The sequence below is a fragment of the Pleurodeles waltl genome, chromosome 6, assembly GCF_031143425.1.
Source record: "Pleurodeles waltl isolate 20211129_DDA chromosome 6, aPleWal1.hap1.20221129, whole genome shotgun sequence".
Taxonomy (NCBI): domain Eukaryota; kingdom Metazoa; phylum Chordata; class Amphibia; order Caudata; family Salamandridae; genus Pleurodeles; species Pleurodeles waltl.
In genome coordinates this window covers 1,363,327,023-1,363,354,297 of record NC_090445.1, presented here as the reverse complement: position 1 = coordinate 1,363,354,297, position 27,275 = coordinate 1,363,327,023, and the positions used below count along the sequence as shown (strand labels likewise).

Below are 27,275 nucleotides of genomic sequence, written 5' to 3'. Positions count from 1 at the left end.
GTAATTTAGGGACTTTGGAAATTTGCTGGATTTGATGGATGGTGGCAACATTTAATAATGGGCATTAAATGTGCTTGATTGATTCACAGTACAATTAAATGAAATAGTTGTGATATAATTAATCCCAACTTCTTCACCACTTTTTGATTTTCATGTATATAGCTCACGTGGATAGGGGAATATTGGCAAACCCCTGTATTTCTGAGTAATATTAATGTCAGCATTATTGTTAGTAGTAGTAGTGGTAGTAGTATTACTACTACAACTAATGATAATAATAAGAATAAGAAGAGTAAAACAGGTTGTAATTTTTACAAACAATACTGTACCTGAATTTTCAGTTCATAAATCTCTTTCTGGAGCTGGTTTGGATTTTTCGTGACTGAAATAGCTCCACTAACATTGTTGATTGCAAAAGATCCATCGCTTCCTGTTGCAAAGCAGAGAGATTTTTTTATCTTTCACTAAATATTCTATTAAATGATAGAGAAAGTTAAAGATGGAAATATGAATGTCACAAAAATAACAAAACATGTTTCCAGTAAATTAAATACAAAACGAGTTCACTATGCTCACCATTTAATAGACTGTAGTGAATGGTGTTTGGATTTCCTCTGTCTCCATCATAAGCTATAACTGTGAGGATATCAGCCCCCTAATATAAAAGAGATACAAATCAATAAAATTAATTTGTATTTATGAAGTACATTTTCTACTCAAAAGGACATCTTGGTGCTGAGATTGACAGACACTGGCAAAGGCTGCTAACACAATTCTCCAACAATGCTGTTGGATATTATTAGTGAGAACATGTTGTGCAATAGTATTGGAGTCCCAGTCATTCTTTTTGTAACAATCATTTGTATAACAAGTCTTGTGGGTGTGGTGATTATAGAATTTGGTTTATTTATATGATTTATTTACTTGTAATAATTTATATAGTTTGACGGGGCTTAGTTGGTATGAAAACTCTCTACCTAAAAGCATTCATATAGATATTGAGTAAGTAATAAGCCACACCTCAAATGGGTAAAAACCTATGAGAATAAAAAAAGTTATAATAGATGCATACATATATACAATCAGCATCTTTTAACAAGTGTGCAGGTAGCAAGTATATTTATAACAGATAATATTCCAGAGTCTTTTTTTGAACCAATGCTTTTTTGTTAATGGTATGAAAAGAAAGGGGAGTTATAGCTGATTCTTTGTTTATTGCTTAAAGTAGGTAGGATATGCTCAACTCTCTGTGCAGTAAGTGCATCCAGGGAACAGTTTCATAGGAACTCTTTTACTCTTTTTTGAAGGGACTTTAAGAGGTTGCTGTTAAAAGTGTTGAGGGAATGCTGTTCCAGATTCTTAGTGTAGGGTCAGAGAAGGATTGGTTAACAGTGTTTTGCTTCTTGAATTTAGGGGGTTTGGGAGTGAGCACTTCTTATCTTGGATTTCTACTTTTACCTAGGATTTTTATTTTACATGTTAGGTATAATGCAGAGTTGTAGTGAATGTGTTTTTGTATAATGGATGCATTTCTAAGTATGCATCTTCTTTCTATTGAGTACCAGTTTATACATTTTAGACCTGGAGAGGTATGGCAAGTCCTGTTCAATTCAGAACTTAGTCTTGCTGCTGTGTTCAGGGCTCATTTTAGTAGTAAAAGGCTAGATTTAGCCCATGAGTAATGCAATTTCATTGACTCGACTAATGACTGAACCAAGGTGTAAAACTCTTGATTTGAGACCAAGTATGTGGGGTTGCAGAGGATATGTAGTTGCCATTGAGCATTCTTTGATACATAGCTTATAGAACAATGAAGAGAGAGTTTATCATCAAGAACAAAACCAGAGATTCTCCCTCTTTACTATCATTAGCTTGTTACCAAGATGGTTTGTATCAATGACCATAATTCCTGGATGCTTAAGATATTGGGTGTGAAAGGTGGGAGCTCTGTTTCATTTGGATTTTGTTTTAGGAAGAGGTTTGAGAACCCTGACTAGGTAGTTACAGTGCCTTTTAAAGGCGGTCCTCTTTCTTGCTTGGAACTTATTTTTAAATAAAGAGGAGCACATTCAGGTCTTGATCTCTCAGTTCTGTGTTCTGTATTCAGACATTCCACAAATAAGTTGAGGAGTGTGAGGGCTAGAACTGAACCTTGTGACACCCCATGGGGAGAAGATAAGATGGAGGATGAATATGTACCATTTTTAACTAAATGACATCTGTACCTTACATAAGATCTAATCCATTTTAACAGAACACCTTGGATCACCACCTGATTTTAAAGACTATCAAGAAGAGTATTATAGTCTAGCATATCAATTGTCATTGGAGGGTCAATAGGAACTTGAATGTGGCCCTTCCTTCGTCTATTATAGGCGCCATCATGAACAAGAGACAATTAGTGCTGATGTTTCCATATGTCAGCTCTCTCTGGAGTTGAATTTATTTGAGTCTAGAAGGCTCCTTTGTTAATATGCTCTTTCAGCTGTATGTTTAATATATGTTCTTATGGTTTGCTCTTAAAGGAAAGTACTGTTACTGATCTAAAGTTAGCTTTTTGATGTGAGGTTTATAAAAACTAAACCGCTTCACTTTTCAGACAGTCTAGGAACATTCCTGTATAAAGGGAGCAGTTAATGTATGTGTAGCGATATGCACATGGCTGGCAATTTGGTTAGAGGGGATGTTACTTTTCTGGTAATATATGTCTCACCCTGGAGTTCGTTAAAGTGATTGGTACAGAGTCTTCTTCTTGTGAAGGAGGCTACAATTTTCATGGTGTTTTCTTTATGGACTCATGAGGTAAAAGGTGTTCCACTTGCTTGAGTATTAACTTGTAGTTCCCTTGTGGGAGTGGCACCCTGATTCTTCTCTATTCAATCTCTGGATTTTGTGTTGTGTCATCAAAGATCTTAGCACATAGTTCTTATTTATTGTGGTTGAGCTATATTGTTTATAATGTAGGAGCCTTGGTTTGCCTATTTTTTGTTTTGTTTAATCAATTGTGAAAAAATGACATTTAGGCCTTCAGGATGGTTGGCAGAAGGTAGGGCAGGTACACAAGGGTGTCCCATCCCCTGGTAGGGGAGAACCCCCAATTGGATTTCCCTACCTAGGAGGTTGGCTCTTCCCTTACGTTTTGCTGAAACTCTTGGATTGGCTTTAGGGACCTGGATGCTTTCCCACTGTAAATGCAGAGGCAAATTGTGCATGCCCTTCTTACATATGTTAGGAAGTAGCACCTACAAATATGTGCACACTTGCACATTGGTGCTCTCATATATATATATACTGAGCTGGACCCAGCTTGCCAGGATGTGCACACTTGCACATTGGTGTTTTCATGTATATACTGAGTCTGGCATAGCTTACCAGTATGTGCACAGTTGCACAATGGTGTTTTCATATATATACTGGGCCTGTCACTACATGCCAGTATGTGCCCTTTTGCACCTTGGTGTTTTCATATATATATTTATATACTCAGCCTGGCACAGCTTGCCAGTATGTGCACTCTTGCACAGTGATGTTTTCATATATATACAGAGAATGTCACAGTAGGCCAGTATGGGAGCACTTGCACCTTGGTGGTGTTCTTAAATCTTGTGTCAAGCCTCCCATGCAGGCTTGTGCGTGCACCTGGGCACATGTGCCCATTGAGTGAGGAATACCTATGTGTGTTTTCGGGAAACGCCCTGAAGGCCAACTCCGGAACAACTAAGTCGTGGGCAACGAAAGCGGAACTATGCTTTCCTTAGCCACAACTTTGTTGTTTTGTGCCTTAACCACGCATGTGCTGAACAATGCACATGCGTGGTTAAGGCAAAAACAAGGGAGTCGGCTGAGGAGGATGACGCAACAAGTCAGGTAAGTGGGGCGGGTGGGGGGTTGGGGTTTTAGTTTTAGGGGCGGGGGGCTGGGGTATTTTTAGTTTTAGGGGCGGGCGGGGGTGTGGGTTGGGTTTTAGTTTTAGGGGTGGGGTGGGGGGTCGGGGTATTTTTAGTTTTAGGGGCGGGGTGGGGTGGTTGGGGTTTAAGTTTTAGGGGCGGGGTGGGGGGTCGGGGTAATTTTAGTTTTAGGGGTGGGGGTTTTAGTTTTAGGGGCCGGGTGGGGGTGGTGGGTTGGGGTTTTAGTTTTAGGGTCAGGGCTGGGTTATTAGTTTTAGGGGCAGGGTTGGGCGGGTCGGGTCAGGTAAGAGGGGGTGGGGGGTCGGGGTATTTTTAGTTTTAGGGGTGGGGCAGGGGTGGGGGGTTGGTGTTTTAGTTTTAGTTTTAGTGGCGGGTCGGGTATTTTTAGTTTTAGGGGTGGGGGCGGGGTGGGTCGGTTGGGGTTTTAGTTTTAGTTTTAGGAGCGGGGTTGGGGGTTAGGGTTGGGGTATTTTTATTTTTAGGGGCAGGGGTGGGGGGTAGGGGTTTTAGTTTTAGGGGCAGGGGTGGGGGTTGGGGTATTTTTAGTTTTAGGGGCGGGGTTTGGGTGCTTTTAAGGGTGGGGGTTGGGGTAGTTTAGGTTTTAGGGATGGGGTGGGGGTTGGGGTTGTTTTAGGGGTGGGGTTTGGGGTGGTTTAGGGGTGGGGGTTGGGGTAGATTAGGTTTTAGGGATGGGGTGGGGGTTGGGGTTGTTTTAGGGGTGGGGGTTGGGGTGGTTTTAGGTTTTAGGGGTGGGTTGGGGGGTCAGGTAATTTTAGGGGCGGGGTGGAGGGGTTGGGGGTTTAGGTTTAGGGGCAGGGTGGGGGGCTTGGAGTAGGTTTACGGGTGGGGGCTGGGGTGCTTTAGGTTTCAGGGATGGGGTGGGGGTTGGGGTTGTTTTATGGGCAAGGGTGGGGGGTTGGTGTGGTTTTAGGGGGGTGGGAGGGTCGCGGTAATTTTTAGGGGTGGGGGGCCAGAGGGGACGCATGCTGGAACAAAGCATGCCTATCACTAATGCCTTTACCAGGAATGCCTTTACAATGAAAAATTGTTGTTAAGGCATTCGTGGTAAAGGCATTAGTGGTAACAACGAGGTCGTTGTTCCAACCTCGTTGTTCAGGCATGCGTTGTTCCGGCAGGCATGGTTCCGATATACATTTGTGTTTTCACTACCATTGAGAGCTGCTTTGCCCATAGGTTAATATAAGGGAAAGTTTACAATTAATCCTAGCTGGAATAGCGGATTGCAGTGGAGCATCCTCATAATGTTTACGATCATTGGATTCACCACGACAAACCTATTCCAATGGTAAAGGTAGCTTTCTCAGTAATTTCTTGGAAATGCCACTTCTAGAAAGTGGGCATGTCTATGTTCTAAAACCCCTTGTGTGTAACTTTGTAATTCAGTTTCATTCGTCTGAAGTCTGGGGGAAAACACATCTGTACATTCCACAGCGACAGCTATAAAACTTAGGCAACTGGAACGACAGACGTCTGCCCTTTGAGGGTTTGATTGAATAACTTGGAGGGAGGGGTTTTGACACTTGGACTCTTAGAGACAGATCATGGCCCACTAAAGATTAAGCTCTGCATTCCACGGCCCCATGGCAGGACTGAAATTGAGGGGAGGCATTTGTCGTTCAAAGGGAACTGATTGAACTAGCCCCAACTTCAAAGGCATACTTCAGTATATCTAGGAGTACCACACTTCAGCATCTCAGAGATTCTCTTGCAGGAATGCAGGGCGGAGACCCTGAACTGCATGGTGCACACTGCCAGAGGACTCTGTTGTGCACAGTAGAATTTATTGCTGTGGGAAGGGACTGTACACCCTTCCTGCGTCGGTGCTGGCCTGGGCAAACTGATTGCTGCAGGGTGGCACTCTAAAGTGTGATCTTCAAGGGCTTGCCCCTGCTCTTTGTGGAGGTCTCAGGGATATCAAAGACCTCCTGTGAGGAAATTACACCTTCTACTTGTGTCATCTGGAGCGTGGTGCCCTCCTATGCATTTACTTTGTCTGCTGGATTCCAACAGGCAGCAGCTATGTGAGAGTTGGACAAATTATTACGCCCTGAGACCAGATTTGCCTGGTGCAGAGCCTTTAAAGTTCTTTTGCATTTCTTCATTTGGCCATGACATGCATAAGAGTCTGGTTGGTAGTGAGCGGATTCCTGGTTATAGAACCCTGCATGGCCTGCTTTCGTTGAGCACGCCACATTTCTCTTGTGCGTCACCAGACAGCATGCGCATTGTGTGCAGTGTCTGTGTCACTGGTTGTGACCTGCGGAGGTGGGGGCATACCTGGATCAATGCTGCATTCTACCTCTTGTGGCACCAATGAACTCATGTCTCAGTGTCCGTGACCAGATTTGTCTGGTGCAACTCAAGTCATTGCTCACTAGACTTTGTGCCTCATTCCAGGGAGATACAGGATTGTAATTAATCCAGTGTTCGGAAGTCTCTGGTAGGACTCAAGTCATCATGCCCCAGGCATTGTGACTCATTCCAGGGAGGTACTGTAGTGATAACTTTTTGTGTGTAAGCAGAATTGTCTGGTGCAACTCAAGTTATCTTCCACTAGATGCTGTGCCTTATTCCAGGAAGGTGCTGCAACTGTAACTTTTCGTGTGTGAGTGGAGTTGTCTGGTTCGACTCAAGTCATCATGCAGCAGATGTTGTGCATCATTACAGGGAGGCACAGCATTGGTCACTTTGCATGTGTGCAATTGGAATTGTCTGGTGGGACTCAGGTCATCGCACCCCAGATATTGTGCCCATACCAGGAGGGCACAGATCTTGGTAATTCTTTGTGGGTGATCGGAATCATCTTGTGCGACTTAAGTCACTGAGCACATGATGTTGTGCTTCCATTCAGGGAGGTGTGGATTTGGTAACCCTTCATGTGCAAATGGGACACCTGGGGCAGCCCAAGTCATCGCACCCCAGAAGTGGTCCCTCCGTTCCTAAGAACCAGGAAATTGGTAACTATTTGTGGATTGAAGTGTCAGGCTTGGCTGGGTGCCATTGTGAACAGTGTGTGTCCCGAAGTGATCTTCCACCGTGCTTTGCAGACCAGGGCATTTGCCGGAAGCCCGGCATGGAGAACCCTGAATGAACTTCCAGGATTGTGTCCAAACCTCCTTTTGTCAACTGTTGCCTGATTAGCCAATCTCTCTTTCTTCCCCCCTACTTTGCCTCAGGATCCTGAAAAAGTGTAACCACTGGCCATGAGCAGACTAGTTTCTGGGGCAAGGTTACTATATTTCTAGCTCTTGGGGGTGGGATTTGGTGGGAGGATGGAAGAAGGTTTGGGTCCAAGAGGGGTCTGCAAACTCATTGACAACTCACCTGCTGAATGTCAGAGCATCACAATAGGGTGCTGGAAGTGAGTTTGTGCAAGCACATGTATACTAGCCTGCCTGACATCAGTGGTACTGCATAGCGGTGTGGAGCAACTGTGTGGAGTGATTGCCTGGGATTGACTATTATTACTAGACCAACAGATAGGCCTTCAGCGATTAACTATTTATATCAGATGTTAAGGCTAAAACACAGACTGGGATTAGTGCTGCATACAAGAAACTTAATGATTTGTGAAATTATGCCAAGTGGAACCTCCTGTCTTCTAATATGGAGTACTTCCTGTGAGTACCTTTCTCATGTTCTTACCTTTGATCATATAAGGGAGCGGACACACTTAGAAAGTCTTCAGTGATAGTCCTACATTCTGTTCCACTAAAAAAGGACAACAGGCAATGATGCTGTAATTTTGTCTTTACTTTGCTCAGAGGAATCACTTTCAAAGCTATGACAGGACACCTAATGTGATTACAAAAAGTCTGAAAAGGTCTCTTAGAAACCAATGAAAGAGAATAATGAGGCAAGAGCTTATTTAGTTGACACACTACTGAGAGTGAACACAGGGCACATCTTTAATGGCATCACTGGTGTTTTAAAATTCCCATTAGTTCCCAACCCCTAAGTTAATGGGTCTCCCGGTATTGTTGACTACAGGACTGCAGAACTAACAACTCCTGAAACAGAGTACTCTGGACGGGGCCCTTCAAGGCTCAAACAGATTAAAGAACCCAAAGTGCTACCAGTAAGACTTCTCTTTTCTTCAGTACCACTTGCAGGTTTGAATTCCAGATTCAGCACTCTCTAAGATTAGTCACCGGCGGCTATGATTCATGTGAGAAGCTGTCAGGGCTGCTTTGAGAGTAGCTGGAATTGAGATATTCAGTTACTCAAAGAATTGCAAATGAAAGCTCTGGGTTTCAGTACAATATTCACCTGTGGAGTGAGTCTCAATGAAGAGTCAAGGAGACACTGGGGCAATTCACAAAAGTAGAATTTAGGCATGTAAAGACTGCAACTAAATTCTACATTCTGATTCACAGAATAAGCATTTGTGTAATTCTTTAACTATTAGTTTAGAGTTATGGGTGAAAAATCCGGTGCTTCTTGGTTGGCCTTTCAGAACCATTCACAACCTTGTAAGTATGTTCGTATTTGCAATTAATGCAAGCATCCATTGATTTTGATGCAAATCACTATTTACAAACATTTGCAGACAGGGATTTTCGCCAGAGCATTACATCTTCTCAGACCAGTGTAACAAGGATTAATGTTTTAATTTCTCCACATATACAACTTTGCATTTATGCTGTATTATACAGTACATATTGAAAGCAAGAATGGTGTTAAAGGATGGTTTTTGTACTGGAAGAATCCCCTTAAAGTCAATAAACAATTCCTTACAGAATGCCAGCTCTCTTGAAATATAGCACAAAGGTGTTTGGGAGGTGGACCATGGCAGCCTAGATTGCGCCAGCACAGGAAGAAAGGGAACCAGCTCCATATCTTAAAAGATATGGTGTTGTCCTGCTCTCGTACTTTAAGGCAGTGAAGTTCTGCAGCTAGGTGCAGTGCACTAACGTTGAGTAAATATGAGCTTGGGTCTATTTGCCACTCAGTGTCTTTAAAAAACAGGCCTGCAGAACTCGAAGAAGAGCAGAGAGGTCATTAAACTTGTTAGTGAAGGTTGTTGCTCTCCTCTCTGGGCATAATTATTTTGTGGTTTGTCTCACCTGTCTGATGCTGGGTTGTCTCGTGTTCTCTTTTCTTTTTTTCTGCACATTTTTTAATAATTCAAAAAACAAAAGTTGAATCTTTAAAACTCAGCAGGTGTTAAGGAAGTCAAGGCCAATCTGAGAATAAGTCTCATTTGGGCTTACTCTTTAGATACTTGTTCATTTTTGTGCATTTGGTATGACTAGAAAAACGTTTTTATCCTGAAAAAAATGACTTCAAATTTGTCCAGGACCTTTGATAATCTCAATAGCCTGATGAAAGAATACATATTTTTACCACTAAAACCCTTTTGGGTTCTGTGGACACATTTAGTAGATGAATGCCTATTTTTGTGGTGTACTATACAAAGTATAGTCAGGGTAGGCCTCTTAGTTTGAAGCACCCCTGGGCAATTAGACAATCCTTGTGACAAGTATTTCCACTGTCCTCGAAACCTTATGAGTCAGGTGCTGGGTGAGCCATTGAACTGCCAATTATCTACTCTTTAAGTTTGACTTTCAAGGGTTAAGGAGGTTGAATAATCAAAGGTCGGGTGGCGTAAAAGGCAGTGTTCAACTAGTATATGTATCACTCATAATAAACGAGGGAACTTGCTGTGATGCAGTGCATGAGAGGGAGAGCAGAAAAGCTCCATATTTACAAAGATATGGAGTACTTTGCATTCTCCTTGCGCTGGTGCACTGGGTGCTGCCTAGCACCAACTTAGGCAACCTTGCACCATAGTGTAAGGGTGCCTGTGTTATGGGCAGGATTGTTTTGGGGCAGGGAGAAACACCTTCTTGCACAAAAACAATCATCTAAGGCATATTGTTCTTACTTTTTGTGTTGCAGAATGCAGCACACATGGAAAGAGGAAGAAAATAGAAGGAATATAGACATTTCTTATTGTTATGCTTCTGTTGGGTAGGCACACTATTTTGGTACAAACCCAGGTTTACAAGTTTTTGCAAATCTGGGTTTGGATCAAAATTTATGGGTGAATGCATGGGAACGCCCATTCTCTACCCATAAAACACCCATCCGATGCACAGAAACACATGGCAGGACTATGTTCTGTGTTGTGTTAGTTTGTATTTACTAAACCACACAAAGTGGTTTTGCGTGGTAAAGTAAATGCCAAAAGGCCAACGGGATTTTGTGTTGGGATGTACCACAAAAGTGATGCAATCAATCAAATCAATCAATTAATCAATCAATCAGTATTTGTAAAGCACAGCTACTCACCTGTGAGGGTCTCAAGGTGCTGGGGGGGATAGGAGGGGCCTCATCCAAAGAGCCACGTCTTGAGGTTCTTCCTGAAGATGGAGAGCGACAGGCTTTGTCTGAGGTGCAGGGGGAGGCTGTTCCATCTCTTCGCTGCAGTGTAGGTAAAACATCATCCTCCGGCGGTGGTTTTGCGGATGCGAGGGACAGTGGCCAGGGCCATATGGGTGGAGTGGAGGGATCTGGTGGGGGTGTGGAAGGAGACGCTGTGATTCAGGTAGGCTGGTCCTGCGTTGTGTATGGCCTTGTACGTGTGGGTGAGAAGCTTGAAGGTGATTCGCTTCTGGACTGGTAGAGAGTGGAGGACTCATGTGTTGGGAGATGTGTTCTCAGCGAGGGAGGTCCAGAATGAGTCTGGTGGCGGTATTCTAGATGAGCTGAAGTTTTTTGATGTTCCTAGTTGAAGTTCCGGCATAGAGGGTGTTGCCGTAGTTGAGCTTGCTCGTGACTAAGGCGTGGGTGACTGTCCTGCGACAGCACAGTCTGCTGCGATCCATCTGAAGGTCTTCCGGAGTTTGCGGAGTGTGTGCCAGCAGGATGAGGTGACAGAGTTTACCTGGCGGGTCATGGATAGGGAGGAGTCGAGGATGATTCCTAAGTTGCGGCTGTGCTCGGTCGGTGCAGTGAGGGGGTGCTGAGGGATGTGGGCCACCAGGAGTCATCCCATGCTGAGGTGGTGTTTCCGAAGGTGATGAGCGCCGTCTTGCCGGAGTTGAGGTTGAGGCAGCTTTCTCTCATCCAGGTGGCAACGGCTTCCATTCCTGCGTGAAAGTTCCTTTTGGCTGTGTCCAGGCCTTCGGTCAGAGAGATGATGAGTTGTGTGTCATCGGCATATGACACGATGTTCATACAGTGGCTTCTGACATTGCCAGCAAGAGGGGCCATGTATACGTTGAACAGTGTGGGACTCAGTGAGCATCCTTGGGGGACTCCGCTGTTGACTCCTGGGGGCTGAAGGTGTATGGCGGGTGTCTGACCCTCTGCGTCCTCCTGGAGAGGAAGGAGTGGATCCATTCCAGGGCTCTTCCACGGATTCCTATGTTGTAGAATCTGGTGCGCAGAGTGCTGTGGGAGACTGTATTGAAAGCTGCTGGGAGGAGTATGAGTGCTGCAGTGTGGCCGCAGTGTAGGAGTAATCGGATGTCCTCAGTTGCTGCCAGGAGTGCTGTCTCCATGCTGTAATTTCTGGAAGCTGGCCAGGGAATTGTTGGCATCTACTAAATTCGGTAGTTGTTCATTGATTGCTTTCTCTAGTACTTTGCCGGGGAAGGGTAGCAGAAAGATGGGCCAGAAATTCTTTAGTTCTGATGGGTCGGCCATAGATTTCTTCAAGTCAGAGCGTATTTTGGCATGTTTCTAGCCCTCAGGGAAGGTGCTCGTGCTGATGGAGTAGTTGATTGTGTTACGAAGCTCGGGTGATGGATGCACTGGCTCTGATGTATATGTGAGGCGGGCAGGGGTGCAATGGGTTTCCAGACTGGGTGCTGTTCGTGATGTTGACTGTTTACTCTGTGGTGTGAGTGGACCCGTCGTGGATTCTCTGGATGGGTTCTGAGGGGGGGGAGGCGGTCGCAGGTTCAGGTGCCAGGTGACAGGAGGCTGACGAGGATGTCCTGGATCTTGTGGTGGAAAAAGGAGGGGAGTTTGTCGCAGAGGTCCTGTGATGGGGAGATGCCAGTGGTTTTGGAGGGTGGATCTGTGAATTCATTGATGACTGAGAAGTGTTCCTTCGAGTTGTGTGTGGAGGAGTTTATGCGCTTCCGGAGTGCATTCTTCCTTGGGTTCTTGATTTTTCATCGGTGGGCAGCGGTTGTGGGTCTGAATAAAGCAAGGTCTTCCCTGGATTGGCTGTTCCTCCATTTGACTCTTAATGTCTGTGGGTAGGCTTTGATTCTTGAAGTTCCGTGGTGAACCAGCTGGCCTTCTTAGCATTTGGCCGATGTCAGCCAGAGAGGGCCTAGAGTGTCGGCACATTCGGTGATCCGTGCATTGAGATTGCACGCTGCTGTGTTGGCGTCGTCAGAGGGGGGGAGGGAGGGATTTGGCGAGCCATGAGGTGAGTTGCTCGTTGGTGATTTCATTCCATTTCCTATGGGGGGTCCTGAAGGTGCGGGTGTGGCAGCTGGGTGCAGTGATTGTGAAGTGTATGCAGCGGTGGTAGGTCCAGTCTGGGGAGGAGATGGTCTTGATGGTGATTTGGTCGCTTGATGTGAAGATGGGGTCCAGTGTGTGTCCTGCGATGTGTGTGGGTGTGGAGACCAGCTGTCTGAGGCTGAGGGTGGTGAGGTTGTCGAGTAGAGCAGTGGTGTTTGGGTCAGTGCCGTCCTCGAGGTGGAAGTTCAGGTCGCCGAGGAGGAGGTAGTCGACTGATGCCAGGGCATGGGGAGTAGCGATGTCTACAAAGCTGTCTTTGAAAGCTGGACGGGGGCCGGATGGCCTGTACACAAGGGTGCCGCGGATGGAGGAGTTGTGGTCGGAGTGGACCAGGAAGTGAAGGTGTTCCATGGTGGTGCAATGATCTTCTTGGATGCCTTGACACGTTGTGAGGATTTGTGTGCAATGGGGAGTCCTCCAACTGGTGGGGAGGGCTGGTCCCTCCTTAGGGTGCTTTAACCATCAGGAATGGCGATATCTGGACCCGAGGTGGGGTTGGTCCAGGTCTTGGTGAGGAAGGCAATATCCGGTCGGGTGATGTTGCACAGGTCCCAGAGTTTGGCGCCGCATTTGTGGAGGGAGCGGATGTTTAGGAGCAAGCAGTTGATGTAGTTGTGGAGGTTGTTGGTATCTTTGTGTGGGGAGAATACCTTCGGTTTGTTGAGGTTGGTGCTGAAGTTGCAGTTCCTGCAGGTGAAACGTCCGTGGGTGTCCTTGGGGAGATGGTGCAGCAGTTGGACGGGGTAGTGGTCAGTTGGTAGGCGGGGGGACAGGAAAGGTGCTTCACAGGGGGAAGGGGGGCAAAGGATGAGGGGAGAAAGGAAAAAGCACTTGGGAAAAACGATGGATGATAGAAGAAAAAGCCAGAAAATGCAAGAGTGAAAGAGCAAAGAGAGAAGAAAAGAAAGGGAAAATACTTACTTGTAATCACCACTAGACCATCAGCGATGAGATGCAGGGACGAGCCTGCGGGTGGAGGAGGGCCTCGAGCTGAGAGACAGGAGACTCTCATTTCGTCCCAGGCAGAGGCAGCAGCAGCCAGAGAAGCTTGGAGGGGCAGCAGATGCTGACCAGGGGGTAAGTGCAGTTGCCCTCCCACAGCGTTGAGTACACACCAGGTAGTCAATTTCCTAATCTTCCCAGGATTGCAGCAGCACAGTATGTTCCACTATCCAGAGATACATTCCCTACTCAGCCATGTAATTATGCTATGTTTCACCTCACGTTCCAGCCTTTTCACTGCTATATAGAGCTATTCCACGTAAAAAAGGCAAAAGGTTGATGAGCTAAAGTGTTACATACCTATAAAGTTTTAATGAATGTACAAAGGACAAGCCATTTGTGAAAGAACTGCATCTTCCCTCACCTGGCAATCCAATATGGCTACTTGGCATGCCGTGCTCGCAGTGCACACTGCTCACTAAGGTTATTTTGAATTTTTAAAAAAACAGTGCTGCACAGTGTGCCTCTGTGTTAAAAAGCATACACAACTTACCGCCATGGTATCTTCATAGACGTAGCCAAAGTAAGGAGTGCCTACAAAAACAGGCGGCGTGTCCTGAACATCTTCAACATTCACTGTGACCGTGGTGGTGGCTGATAACACCTGGTACTTCCCCCTCAGCTTCCCGCCACCATCCTGGAGTACAGACATATTAAAACAGAGCATTATTATTGACTCGGTGGAAACATTCAATGAGAATGTAATGAGACCTCAGCTCATTTAACTAACACGGACAGGATTCGGTCAACCAGAGCTTGCAGACCGGATGAATGTTGAAATTGACTTTAGCTTTCCCTACAAATGAAATTGACACGATGCTATGATTTGACAGCAATATGCCAGGTGGGCTTTGTATCATCATCTGCACTATTCATTACATTTATCGGACATTTCTCATAACATTTAACGCCACTATATCTATATACCAGTTTCATTGAATATGTGTAGAGTGCAATATGTAATCTATCACCATTGTTGAATATGGAGAAGGGTCACTTCTAATAAAGGGATTATCACGATCCTCCCTTCCTTCAATAATGATAATAAATAGCATATTACTTTCTGATCATTGTCATATATAGTAAAAGGCAAGCTGCTCTGTCAAATGTACTCGTACAAGGAAAATTGTCTAATCAGAACCACGAGACAAGGGCGTAAAACAGTGCAACTAGATCAAAATTACATTGCATAGGCCTTTTGAGTATTGTTAGGTATGTCTAACTCTATGAAAACATTGGAACATTTGAGTTTTCTCACATTAAGTAAACTTTACTAATATAACAACAGGGAATGTAACGTGAGGTAATATAACATATACATATATGTTAACGTTCCAATACATTTTAAGAGTGTAAAATAAACTGATATGTCCTGGAATTGACATAGTAGGGACATGTATCTAAGGTCTTGAAGAATGTTGAAGAATGCATGGGAGCAGATTCAGCTCCAACCTCTGCGGCGTGCAGACCAATGAGTCTTCCACTAAAACCACCATCACTAAATTCAACACATCCACACGTCTGATTGCCCCATGGGGAAACTAGGAATTACTAAAGCTGTGGCTTTCTATCCCTCAGTAATGAATTATGCATGCATAGCACTTGGTCCTCATTACGGGAGTAGGTGGAATGATAACCCGTAGGGGAATAGCACCTCCGGCAGTTCTCCGTGGACAGGTGTTCCTGCACCTGCATTTAATGTTATGAAAATACGGGCTCAGAGACTTCTCTGAGAAGGCTGGAAACTTTCAATAGAAGAGACCCAGGGACCAATGTTCCAGGTAGAGCATGGCCTCCTACTTGTAATCCCTGGATTCAGTGGTGGAGATACTGGCTGGGATCTGCTCCAAGTTGTATTGAAGTCCTAGTGAGGCTGGTTGGTATATACCCTCCCCGGGGGATGAGTTTGTCTGTGTGTAGGGTGGGGGAGTTAGAGCAGGCTGCTAACTTTGAACACCGCCACTTCATACATACCTTTGCCAGCACTGTGATAAAATGCGTTCGTGTTTTCTCATAGTCCAGGGTGACCCCAGCTCTGATGCGAAGCACACCACTGTGCCTGTCAATGGTGAATTTACTGGTTCGTGTGTTCTGAGGAAACAAATGTGTGAAAAGTTCAAGCCAAAACTTTTGGGGCACAAATTCCAGAGATGAGAAACGCACAGAATAAATGCGTCACATCGGCCCTCCACTCCTCCATATTGAAGTGATAGGCTAATTTAGAGTAGAATTGAGGCTAAATAATACATATATTTTAATTAAAAACATGAATTAAAAGTAATGCACTTTTAGGATTCCTGCAAGTAAATGTCGATACATCAAAACGCCAAAATGCCAGAGGTAGTGAGACTGACTTCACACAATTATTGACTCCTACTTACATTTAATGTTTGACCCCTGCTTCTACTTTAACTCCGTCAACAACCTCCTATTTGCTTCATGTGAGAGACTAAAAAAACGACGAGTATGCTGGCTTTTCGAAGCCCTGTTTACTTTCTGTTTCTGGTACTGCCTGCTTGAATCCTGATAGACCAGGAGTAGCAATGACAATGCCATAGGTGGCAAATAGCAAGACAGGTTTAGCAGTTGCCATTATTGTTAAAATCCAATCGAAGCCTGTATTTTTAATACAGTTCAGCAGGAATTCATTGCCCAATAGCGGTCATAGTACTCTCAGGGACACTGTAACTTATTGCATTCTAGTTAAGACAACCTCATTTGCCATGGGGTTCTTAGTGTGTCGGACCTTAATAAGTAAACTTACAAGGGGACGCGTATAGGTCGATGTACCTTTTGACTCGTTCAGGATGTTCTTACCATAGCTCCAGAACGGAAACAAAAATCAATACACAATAATAATCATCAGTCAAATCAATAATCAATGGAGTCAGTAATTATCACACCATGACTTTTCAGCTATAAATAAACACATTTTTAGTAAAAGTTTAGTAAGTTTAGTTCTCTTATATTAACAACGCTAAAGTCATGTAGATTAATCTCAAAATCAAATCAAACGCGGTTAACCAAAAAGATGTAAGAAACATAACCTAATCAAGTCTTGAATCACAATACATTCTAAAGCATCAGTACAAATCATTAGTAAAGTCAGCTTCAATAGTACTACATAATCCATAGAGCTCAGCAAAATAATTTGTCAACCATTTGTCTCTGCAAATTGTCATTCCTCATGTAGATAACCTCAACTAACCCAGATTAGCATCAGCATGTGGGGCTTCATGCAAAACAATTTAGAACATGAATTTAGAAAATACCTAATTAAGGAAAACTATTAAGTCAGTGCAGTTGGTACCTAGAAAGGAAAGGCATAAAAATGCAATTTCAGTCACATTGTCATATCCACAGTATGGGTCAGCAAGCAGAATCAGTCTTCGTCCTCAGGTCATCAATCGATCAGCAAACATCAGGCTCTCAGTCAGAGAGTATGAGCCCAATGACAGAATCTCAAGTCTCTTCTTCTCAATATCACATCTCATAACGGGGTAAGATCTGATCTTTTTCCCTCTGCCATGTTTTTATAACAAAGTCACCCAAACTATCCCCTAATTCCTAATGGTCAATTAATCGTAAGTTATTACTCTACCCAGTAAAACTTCTATACCAAATCTATGAATTCTAATATTTCACACTTCACACGTCGTTGGTTGGTCTGCTTTACGATGTTCTCATCATCCGGCTCATCAGGTATCGAATTTGTTGCATCTTCTTCACCAGTCAGTGTCTTCATTGTTCGCGTCCTGGGAAAGAACCTCTGGCACACATTAAACACAGCTCGATACCTTTTAAGGACACTGTCTCCTGTTAGTTGGTTTTCATGGAAAACTTCTGCTAAGCAATTTAACAAGACAATGAGCATTTCATAGGTAGTTCACTCTGTCAGAATTTTATTAAAGTCTAAGAAATACAGCTTCAGCATGAGGCCTGGCAAAACTAGGTCAAGACACTCGCTGAGTTAAGGCCTACAATTAATAAGCTAGAGCATACTTCATAACCCTTAATATGAAATATTACTATATTAATCTAATACATTTTAAATATTTCATAAGTAGTACTCATTAATTAGTACAATTTGTGAAAACTGGTGGCCATTATTCGAGGTCACATTTTCAAACGTGCCAGCTTCAGGTCTGTTAATTGGGTTTGCATGTTAGCCATTCATGGGTGCATGGTGTCCAGCTTGGACTCCACAGTGTCTACTTGCTCCCCAAAGTCAGCATGCAAGTCTCATCTCTATGACAAGGGCGTCAAACGTCAGCTCCAGGGTCGCTTTGACATTCGTAATGGCTTGCAACAGGCCGTCTAGCTTCTCATTGTGGGCCTGCGGTGTTTGCTCAATACTGCTGCTTGGTGTCTGTTGATCTGAATTGGTAGCCGGTGTTGGTGGCCCCAGGTCTGGAGTGCTGCCCACCCTGGGACCCTTCAGTTTCACCATGCTGCACAGTCACTGTACAATGGTATTGCTCACAGCTGATTCTCTGCTGCACCATCAGCAGGCTGCTACTCACTGTTGACGTGAGTCTGTGTTTGCCTGTTCTGCCTTGTTGGGTCTGGTTGTGTGGCGCCATGGACACCACCTAAAGCCCCTTCCCCGGACCATCGATCTCTGTTCAGGAACTTTGTGTGCTGGTACTACTGACAGCGCTGTCGTCCCTCTCTTATTTGGGTTCCCCTGGGGTTGCAAGTGCTGAGTACCAACAATATCATCTGACTGCACCTGCAGTTGCAGGACCTTTCCTTACCCACCCTTGATGTGTGACCCGCAATTCACTCTTGTCTAACAACATGGGCTGCAGTTCCCATGGAGCTGAGTCATCAGCCCTTCTGGCGTGACTAGGAAACAGGGAGGAATATTTACAAAATAATGACAAAGCCTGCTGCTACAAGCCATCTTGCAGCACTGAGCTGTGTCATTAGAAAAGTGTAGGGATGCATCGTATTTACAGCAACATAACGCATCCCTGTACTTTCCTCAGTGCTGGCACACAACTGGCAGCCTAGAGCGAACACAGGCACCCTTGCACCATGGTGCAAGGGTGCCTGCGTTGTAGGGATCATTGTTTAAGACCAGGACGTGACAACTTCCTGCACTTAAACAATAATTAATGGTGTTTTCTTCCTTCTATGTATGCTGCAGAATGCAGCACACATAGAAAGAGGAAAAATTTAGATATTTCTCCTCCTTGCACCACTTTTATGCCACCCATGGGGGTGGATTAGGTATCTGACACATTCCCAGCCTTGTAAATCTGGGAATGCATCAGATTTCATGGGTGTTGCATTGGAACACCCACAGCAACACCCATCGAAGGCCCCTTTCATGCAGAGTAATGCGTGAAAGGGGGCCATATTTACAAGGCCATGATCTGTCTCCTGACAGGAGGCAGAAATTCCACTAGAGACCAGGGTTTTTTAAAAATAAAAGTATAGCAATGGGGGCTACCCACCAAGGCATGACCATGGCTCCACACCAAGTGGATATGGCAGCTGTTTTTTGGCCCCGCACAGGGGTGGGTTTTGGGTGATTACCCCCAATCTCTGCCCTTGGAGGGGCAGAAAGCATACTAGACACCCTGTTAGTTTTTTTTAATGAAAATATAGCAGTGGGGGCTGACCACAATGGGCATAGCATGCCCGCACCTTAAAAAAGGCAGAGTCTTTCTACCTTCCTTTGGAGGAAAATGGGGGTGATTATTTCCAATGTACTCCACAGTGGCAGAAATCCACTGGACACCAGGGAATTTTAAATGAAAAATAGGGGGTGGGGGATCCCTCCCGACCAGGGACTGGCTATGCCCCCACCCACCCTCCAAAACACATGGCAATAATCGTTCTGCTCCCAGGGGTGCAGATGGGGGAGATTACCCTCAATCTGCACCCCTGGGGGAGGCAGAAAACCCACTGGCCACCAGGTTATTCTTTTTAAAAACAAATATAGCGGAGGAGGCTGCCCACAATGGACAAAGTCTTTCTGCCTTCCTTGGGGAGCAGATGGGGTGATTACCCTTAAGCTACACCCAAGGGGGACAGAAAGCCCACAAGACACCAGGTAATCAAAATATAGAGGTGGGTGTTGCACACCAGGGCATGGCTCCATCCATAATGAATGTGGCAAGAGTCTTTCTGCCCCCCACCAGGAGGCAGATGGGGTTGATTTCCCTCAATCTGCACCCCGAAGGGGGGGTTAAAGCCACCTAAATACCAGGCTATTTCTTTTTAATAAAAATGTAGCTGTGGGGTCTGGCAAAAATGGGAAAAATTGGCATAACAATGTCTTTCTGCCCTTCCTGGGGCACAGATGGAGGTGATTACTCTCAGTTTCTCCCCCCCAGGAGTCACAAAGCCCACTAGAGACCAGGTATATATTTTATAAAAATATAGGGGGTGAGGGTTGCCAACTGGGGGAATGGTTATGTCCCCAACCCAATGGACAATGCAACTGTCACGCCACGGGGGCCGCGACCGCAAGCGCGGGCCGCCGCGGCGCGGCATTTGGTAAACACCGCGGCCCGCGAGCAAGCCGCGGGGGAAGCCGCGGCTTGCGGGCAGGCCGCGGGGGAAGCCGTGAGTCCGGCCAGGGGTCGCGGCACTCGCCACGCCCCCTTCTTTCGTTTCTGCTGCAAGGGCAGACGCGGCAGGAGATGAGACCCCGAGTTGGGTCTCGAACCTGCCGTGCATAGCGCATTTAGGGGGTCATTCCGATCCCGGCGGGCGCCGCCCGCCGGGCGGAGACCGCCAGAAGAACACACCACGGTCAAATGACCGTGGCGGTCATTCTGACTTTCCCGCCTGCCGCCGAGCGGGAAAGCCCCAGCAACGATGAAGCCGGCTCCGAATGGAGCCGGCGGAGTTGCTGGTGTGCGACGGGTGCAGTGGCACCGTCGCGATTTTCAGTGTCTGCTTTGCAGACACTGAAAATCAGAATGGGGCCCTGTTAGGGGGCCCCTGCAGTGCCCATGCCAGGGGCCCCACTACACCCGTTCCCGCCAGCCTCTTCCTGGCGGTGTAAACCGCCAGGAACAGGCTGGCGGGAAGGGGGTCGGAATCCCCATGGCGGCGCTGCTTGCAGCGCCGCCGTGGAGGATTCCCTGGCGCAGGGGAAAACCGGCGGGAAACCGCTGGTTCCCCTTTTCTGACCGCGGCTTTACCGCCGCGGTCAGATTTGCCCCAGAAGCACCGCCAGCCTGTTGGCGGTGCTTCCTCCGTCCCCGGCCCTGGCGGTCCATGACCGCCAGGGTCGGAATGAGGCCCTTAGTGCGCTTAACATTCTGGCACATTAGGCTTATTAGGAAACCCTCTTTTTCCACCACTTACCGGCCATACAAGCAAAAGCCGGATGTTTGCACATGATTCTCTTTTATACATGTCCTTCTCTTTCACAGCATGCTGCTCACTTCCTCTCTTCCCAGCATGCATTGTTTCTCTTTGTTTGGACGCATGTTCTTTATTCATTGTTATAATCTCTTCCCCAATCCAAGATGGTGGTGTTTGTACTCCCTGTTTTCTACTTCCTGTCTAGGGGTATATAAGGGGAATTCAGCTTCTTGCTCATTGCGTTGCAACACTCCTTTGGTGGTAGTCACGCTCCGGCTGTTTTCCTCTTGGGGATCCAGTTATTCCTGACCTGTCTTCGTCTACAGTTTTCCGGTACTCTCGGATCTTAGTTCTAACGTCCTTGTGTCCTCCTTCTGTTTCATTGAGTTCCTGTTGGAGGTTTTTTACCCTTTTGGGGTTTTTCCTCTGGGACTCCTTCTGGAGGGCACGGACTGTAGTGGCTTGCTATTGTCAAACAGCACCGTAGCTACCTGAAGGGGTCACCTCTACCTCGGCCAGAGCAGAACCTGCCGGAATCGGGGTCGTTCCCCAACTCTCATCAACTTCGACGGTAAGCCCAGTGAAAACCGTGACAGCAACAGTATTTTTGCCATGCCTGGAGGGCAGATGTGGGTGATTACACCAATCCCCCCCCACACGGAGGCAGAAAGCCTACTAGACACCAGGGAATTTATAATTTTAAAAGAAAGTATTTGGGTAAGGCTGCCCACCATGGGCGTGGTCATAGCCCCATCACAACAAGAAGCCATTCAGTCTTTCTGTCCCTCCTTGGCGGGCAGCCAGGAGTAATTACAGAGAGTTTGCCTTCAATTCGCCCCTGAAGGGGACAGAAATTTCACTACAAACCAAGGAATTCAAAATGCCATCAAAACAAAAAAAGGAGGTGACAGCCTATTCGGGCATCGAGTCATATCCCCGCCACAGAAGAGGCAATAGTGTCTTTCTTCCCCACCGGGGCAGATAGGAGGTTTGTCCCACGTAGGAAGAATGTCCCAAATCTGCGAGGGGGTAGAAAATTCATCGGACACCAGAGATAATGTCTTGGAGGCAAAAGAAAGCACTGATGTTGTACTCTAGCAGTGGCCACACCCCCAGCATAAAAAAGGGAACAAACCGGTCTTGCCCCCCCCCCATACAGAGACATAAGTTTTCTCCAATGTGCACCTGGGGGGCAGAAAGCCCACAGAAGGGTAGGATTATATATTTTTTTAAATAAAATAATGGTGTGGTTCTGACACATTCTAACATCTACCCCACCCTCATCCCTCACTAGTCCCAGCCACACAAGTGGCATAGCATGTTTATTGACACAAGTGGGGTGATAATGGGTGGTAGGATTTTTGTGGATTCCTGCAGATTCTGGAAGTTTCCGTCACAGAACCGTAAGGAAACTGTGTGATTTCAGGCAAAGTTTGAGGTTTGCACGGCATTGTAAGGAAGTAAAAGTCATGGTATCCACACAAGGCATTCCACTCTGAAATCCCCTGGTTGTCAAGTCTTCAAAAATGATGTGGTTCATAGGTTTGCATGTGTGGCACCAGAGCACAGTCCCAAATACCATAGCTACACAAGTTGCTTATCTCTCAATGTAGTGCTCTAAGACTTTTTGTGTCATGGTCTTCTGGCTCACCCACACAAGTGGGATACCATTTTTATCGAGGGACAAGTGGAAACCCAGGGTGGTAGGAAATATGTGACTCTCCACAGATTCTAGAACATTCCATCAGAGAAATGTGAGGAGAATATGTTTTTACTGATGTTTGATGTTTGCAAGGGCTTCTGGGAAAAATTACCTAGTGATAGTTAAGCAACTCATGCACCCCTATACTCACCTGGCTGTCTAGTTCCCAGGGACATGGAGGTTTGAAGGTGTCCCTTGGTGCCAACTGAACTGGAGCTCAAAATCCACTTTGGGGAAAAAGGGTCACATTTGAGTGGAAAATGCAATGAATCCAAGTAGCATTTTGGCCATTTCCTATTGCAGGCACTAGGCCTACGCACACAAATCAGGTAAATTTCTATCCTGAGTTTTGGCAGGCTGCTGTGTGGATAGAAGATTATCGCTTTCAGCAGATTCCAGAACCTTTCATCATAGAAATGCCAGCAAAATCTATTTGTTTAGTCAAAGTTTGAGTTTTGCAAAGGATCCTGGGTAAAATACCTACTGAAAGCCATGCAGGTCACCCCACTTCAGATGTTCCTAGGTGTCTAGTTTTCAAAAGTATACAGGTGTGCTAGGTTTCTCTAGGTGACGGGTGAGCTAGGGCCTAAAATACACAGCTACTCATGGTGAAAAGAAAGCATTGGTTTTGAATGATAAAATGTGATGTATCTGAGTTGCATTTTGGGCTGATTCCTGTTGCAGACACTAGGCCTACCCCCACAAGTGAAGTACCCATTTTATCAGAAGATTTGTGGGAATGCTGGGTGAAAGGGAATTTGTGGCTCCAAGCAGATTCCAGAACTGTCCATCACACAATGTGAGGAAGATGTGTTTGTTTAGTCAAGGTTTGGGGTTTGCAAAGGATTCCAGGTTAATAAAAACAGGTGAGAGTCGTGGATGTTACCCTACACTGGATTCCCCTAAACATCTAATTTTAGAAAATGTTAGGTTTCCCTAGGTTCTGGCTGCGATAGGGCCCACAATCCACAGCTACTTATATTGGGAAAAAAGTCAATTTTCAGAGGAAAAATATCATGTGCCCATGTTGTGTTTTGGCTTATTTCCTGTTGTGGGTACTAGGCCTGCCCACACAAGTGAGGTATCATTTTTATTGGAAGACATTTTGAAGCATATAATAGTAAACATTTATTACCAATTGGATGTCCCTGCATTTGTGCCTTCCAAATGTAAACCAGTGTATAAGAAAGAAGATATTTTTAAAATAGCCTCTAAATAATATGCTAGTACGGGTTCCCACAAATTCAAAAATGTACAAATAACCATTGCTGCTAAACCTCGAGGGATCAAATAATGAAAAGTCCAAGCAGTTGGTCTCTCCTTCGGGGGAGCAGGGTGAAAGATTGACCACACAACCTGAGGAGTCAATAGCTTTCTTCTAACCATCACAGGAGCATGTTATATATAATGTGCCAGCGCCTCTGTCTGTTCAAGTGGGAAGCCTCCTTGAAGTCTGTAAAAAGAAACATTGCTTTATCCTCTGTTTGGTCCCAATGCGGTGGGCCCTGTCTCAATGGAAGGGGCGGTGTCATCTCCTCTGCTTGCATTTGAAGATGGTCTGAGAGATTCATCACAACCCAGGCCCTTTAGCGCTTCTGCAGTTAGTTCTCTCGAAGCTGATCTAACATCAAGTTTTGCAGTTCTGCAGTATGTTCGCTGAGTGAGGTAGCTCCTCATTTATTGGTATCCCAATCCATAATTAACAATTCAAAAGTAGCTTTGAGCAAGCTTGGATTTGATGCACAATCGGAATCTCTACTGCTACAATTTTTGGGCAGAGGCGGCTGACACAAATATCAAGGGGAGGGGCGGGGGAAGCAACAAAAAAAAAGACTTACTGTTCGCCTCCACTGCCGTCCTCTCCTGCCGCCTCTCTCATCCTCCTTTCCTGTTCTGGTTTCCCAGAATTCACTGGGACACCAGAACAGGCTCCACAGCGATCCTGGTGCTGCTTTCATGCTAAAGCTAGCATGAAAGCAGTTTCAGGATTGGTCTGAGTGGTTCAGACTGCAGCTAGGACACAACCCTAGGGCCTGTGCAGTTTCTCCAGCCCCTCTGTGCACATAGCCGGGCTGGAGAAACCTAAGTGCACATATGTGTTTTGCCGGCCGTCTTAGGCCGTCTAAACAAACATGCGCACTTAGTGCACTCAATTCCTCATTCCCCACCACATCCTGAGGCCCAGTCCCACCTTCACATCCTGCCAGCAGCAGAAAAATAAAATGATATTGAAGTATCAGTTTATTTTCCTGCTGCTAGCTCTTAACCAGTGGGGTGACCCTCCTCCGCCATTCCAGAGGAGCTGCCCCTGATTTTGGGGAGTTAAGAACGCTGCGGACAGCTCACAATAAGGCCCATTTAGAAGTACAAACGCAGCTGGGTTGTATCAACCAAAATTTAGAGCCTATTAATTCTAGAATGATCCAAGCAGAACAGCGTGTATCAGATCTGGAAGATGGTCAGGGCCGCATGGTGCCTCAAATACTGCAATTTAAATGTGAGATCTTTGAAATTCAAATGAAAATGGATGATTTGAAAAATCGCACTCAGTGCTCCAATTTATGTTTTGTGATAATTCCAGAGGGCCTCGAGAATGGTAAAGACCCAGTTACATTTATGACAGATTTGGTCACTCAACATGTTTTCCGAGATGGTTCTTCCCCACCAAAGGATCTCATCATCACACTGGCCCATTGTGCCCCTCCTTCTCAATCCCTAACCATGAAGTACCCCTGGCCTATTTTGGCGAATTTCTGAGATTTCAGGGTTAAAGAATCTATTTTATCAGCTGCAATCAAATGTAAGGGCTGTCTTTTACCTGAGGGTGCTTCAATGTTTTCCCTGACTTGTCAGTATTGGAAGCTCAGCTTCAACAAGAATTTAAAAACATGCCTGAACTATTGGAAAATCAGTGTATCCAGGCCACTATAGTCCAGCAATCCAAGCTCAAAGTGTTGGTGGCAGGCCAATTTCATATTGTACAAACAATTAAGCAAACAAAAGAGCTGTTACAACCTCAGAAACAAGATGCCCACTCAAGGGGGATAGGGTACTGCTGAGATCAGGGTTTAAAAAGCAGGGTTGGTTTATTCTTGCTTTTAAAATGTTGTGTGGGTCCACAATATGCCTCGGGGTGTTTGGTATAGGGGGTGGCCGGTGACTGGGGACGCCATAATAAGCCACAAGTTTTTTTGTATACAGCAACATGTGGCGGATCCCCGGATGTGGGCTCTTGGGTGCTATGTCAAGGCACTCAGTTAAGGGGCAGGGACGGGGTGGTTAAGAGTTGGATAGTCCTTTCTTGAGAGTCCTAGGTGAGGTGGGTTCTGTGGACCTTGCTGCTCCAAGGATGGGTACAACAGAGGTAGGGCACTGGGGACGGTCAACATCTTGGTGGTAATGGAAGGGAAGTTCACGCTTTGGGTGGTGGGGGCCACGGATTCAGTGATGGTGATGGTGATGGTGTAGGTGGTTGGGTGCAGATTATAATGAAAGCATGTAGCAGTGCATTTCAAAGATATCAAAGGGTTAAGAGATGTAAAGTGGCCCATCTCTATGTTCAGCATGGCTTGGCAAGTGTCGATAAGGAAATATCCCTGTGATGATCTCCAGGTCACTTACTATTGAATCTTGTAAAGTGAATGAGTTTAATAATCGCCAGAAGAAGAGAGCAATGCTAGAGTGGTTTATATCTATGAAGGCTAGCATAATTTTTGTACAGGAAAACATTTCAAATTATCAGCAGCCCCAATTAACTTCCCTGGGTACACTCAACACATCTTCTTAGCATTAGTCAATACCGCAGTCTGTGGTGTCGCAATATTGATTAACAATGACATTACTGTAGAAATAATGAAGGTTTACAAAGACCCATAAGCTAAATGGGTGTGGGTCCAAATAAAACTATATAATCAAGTCATTAATTTGGTCAGTTTTTATTGTCCCATAGAAGATTCCCCTGAATCTCTGGTTGATATTCATAACCATGCTAAGGGCATGGAGGGTCCGTTAGTGATGGGCGGTGACGTCAATATATTTTGCGACCCAGTGGTGGATTGTTCGTGAGTAAATAAAGCCCAGACAAAACAAAATCTATAAAAGCCCTCCAGGCTTTCCTGAGCTTGCCCTGATTGGAGAAGTGATCATCCCACAGAGGTAGCTTGCACTTGCCACTCCAAGCTTTTTTTTTTCATCATCACACATTGACTTTTTTCTGATGTCCCATGCTTTGCCAAGAACACGGACAGCTATGATGGCAAACCCTTTTCCAGATCATGCTGCAATTATTCTCTTCCTCAATTTCACAGGTCAATGTCAGGAACCATTAAGATGGATATTCGATCATTCTCTTGTAGTTAATGAGGCATGTATTGCGCAGATGAAAGTAGTCAGATAAAGACGCTTATCAGCAATTACAAATTACACTTGATAAAGCAACACTGCATATTTAGTAGTGCCCTCACAAGAGGGAAAGATCAGGTTGACCTGTACTCAAAAAGATCTTAAGGATTATTTTCTAAGAAAAGAGTTAGTAAATCACAACACAATGCTGCAGCAAAGTTGTGATGAAAATTGGCATACTGGTAGAATTCTGGCCTGGTCAGTTAAGCACAAGGCCAATATAAACAAGATTATACATACTTATGATTCAAGTACTGTGGCAGCTACATCAGTCCCAGAGGAGATAGCAGAGATCTTTTTACGCCATGATACTGCTTTATATTTTGATGTTCTAAAACCATCTTTTGAAGCAATTGTGAATTGGCTAGCAGCTATTAATATCCCATCAATCACAGATGAACAAGGGGCTACAATGATTAGTCCCA

General features: G+C 45.3%; 1 protein-coding gene across 1 annotated transcript in view; it reads right to left on the bottom strand.

The window, feature by feature from the left end:
- Positions 1–27,275, bottom strand: part of CDHR1 (cadherin related family member 1) — a 408,684-nt gene that overhangs the window by 176,365 nt on the left and 205,044 nt on the right. The window contains exons 7-10 of the mRNA XM_069240657.1: positions 15,393–15,509; positions 13,912–14,055; positions 577–655; positions 330–430 (exon numbers count right to left, since the gene is read on the bottom strand). Coding sequence (XP_069096758.1) covers positions 330–430; positions 577–655; positions 13,912–14,055; positions 15,393–15,509 — 441 coding nt within the window. The remainder of the gene's footprint in view (positions 1–329; positions 431–576; positions 656–13,911; positions 14,056–15,392; positions 15,510–27,275) is intronic.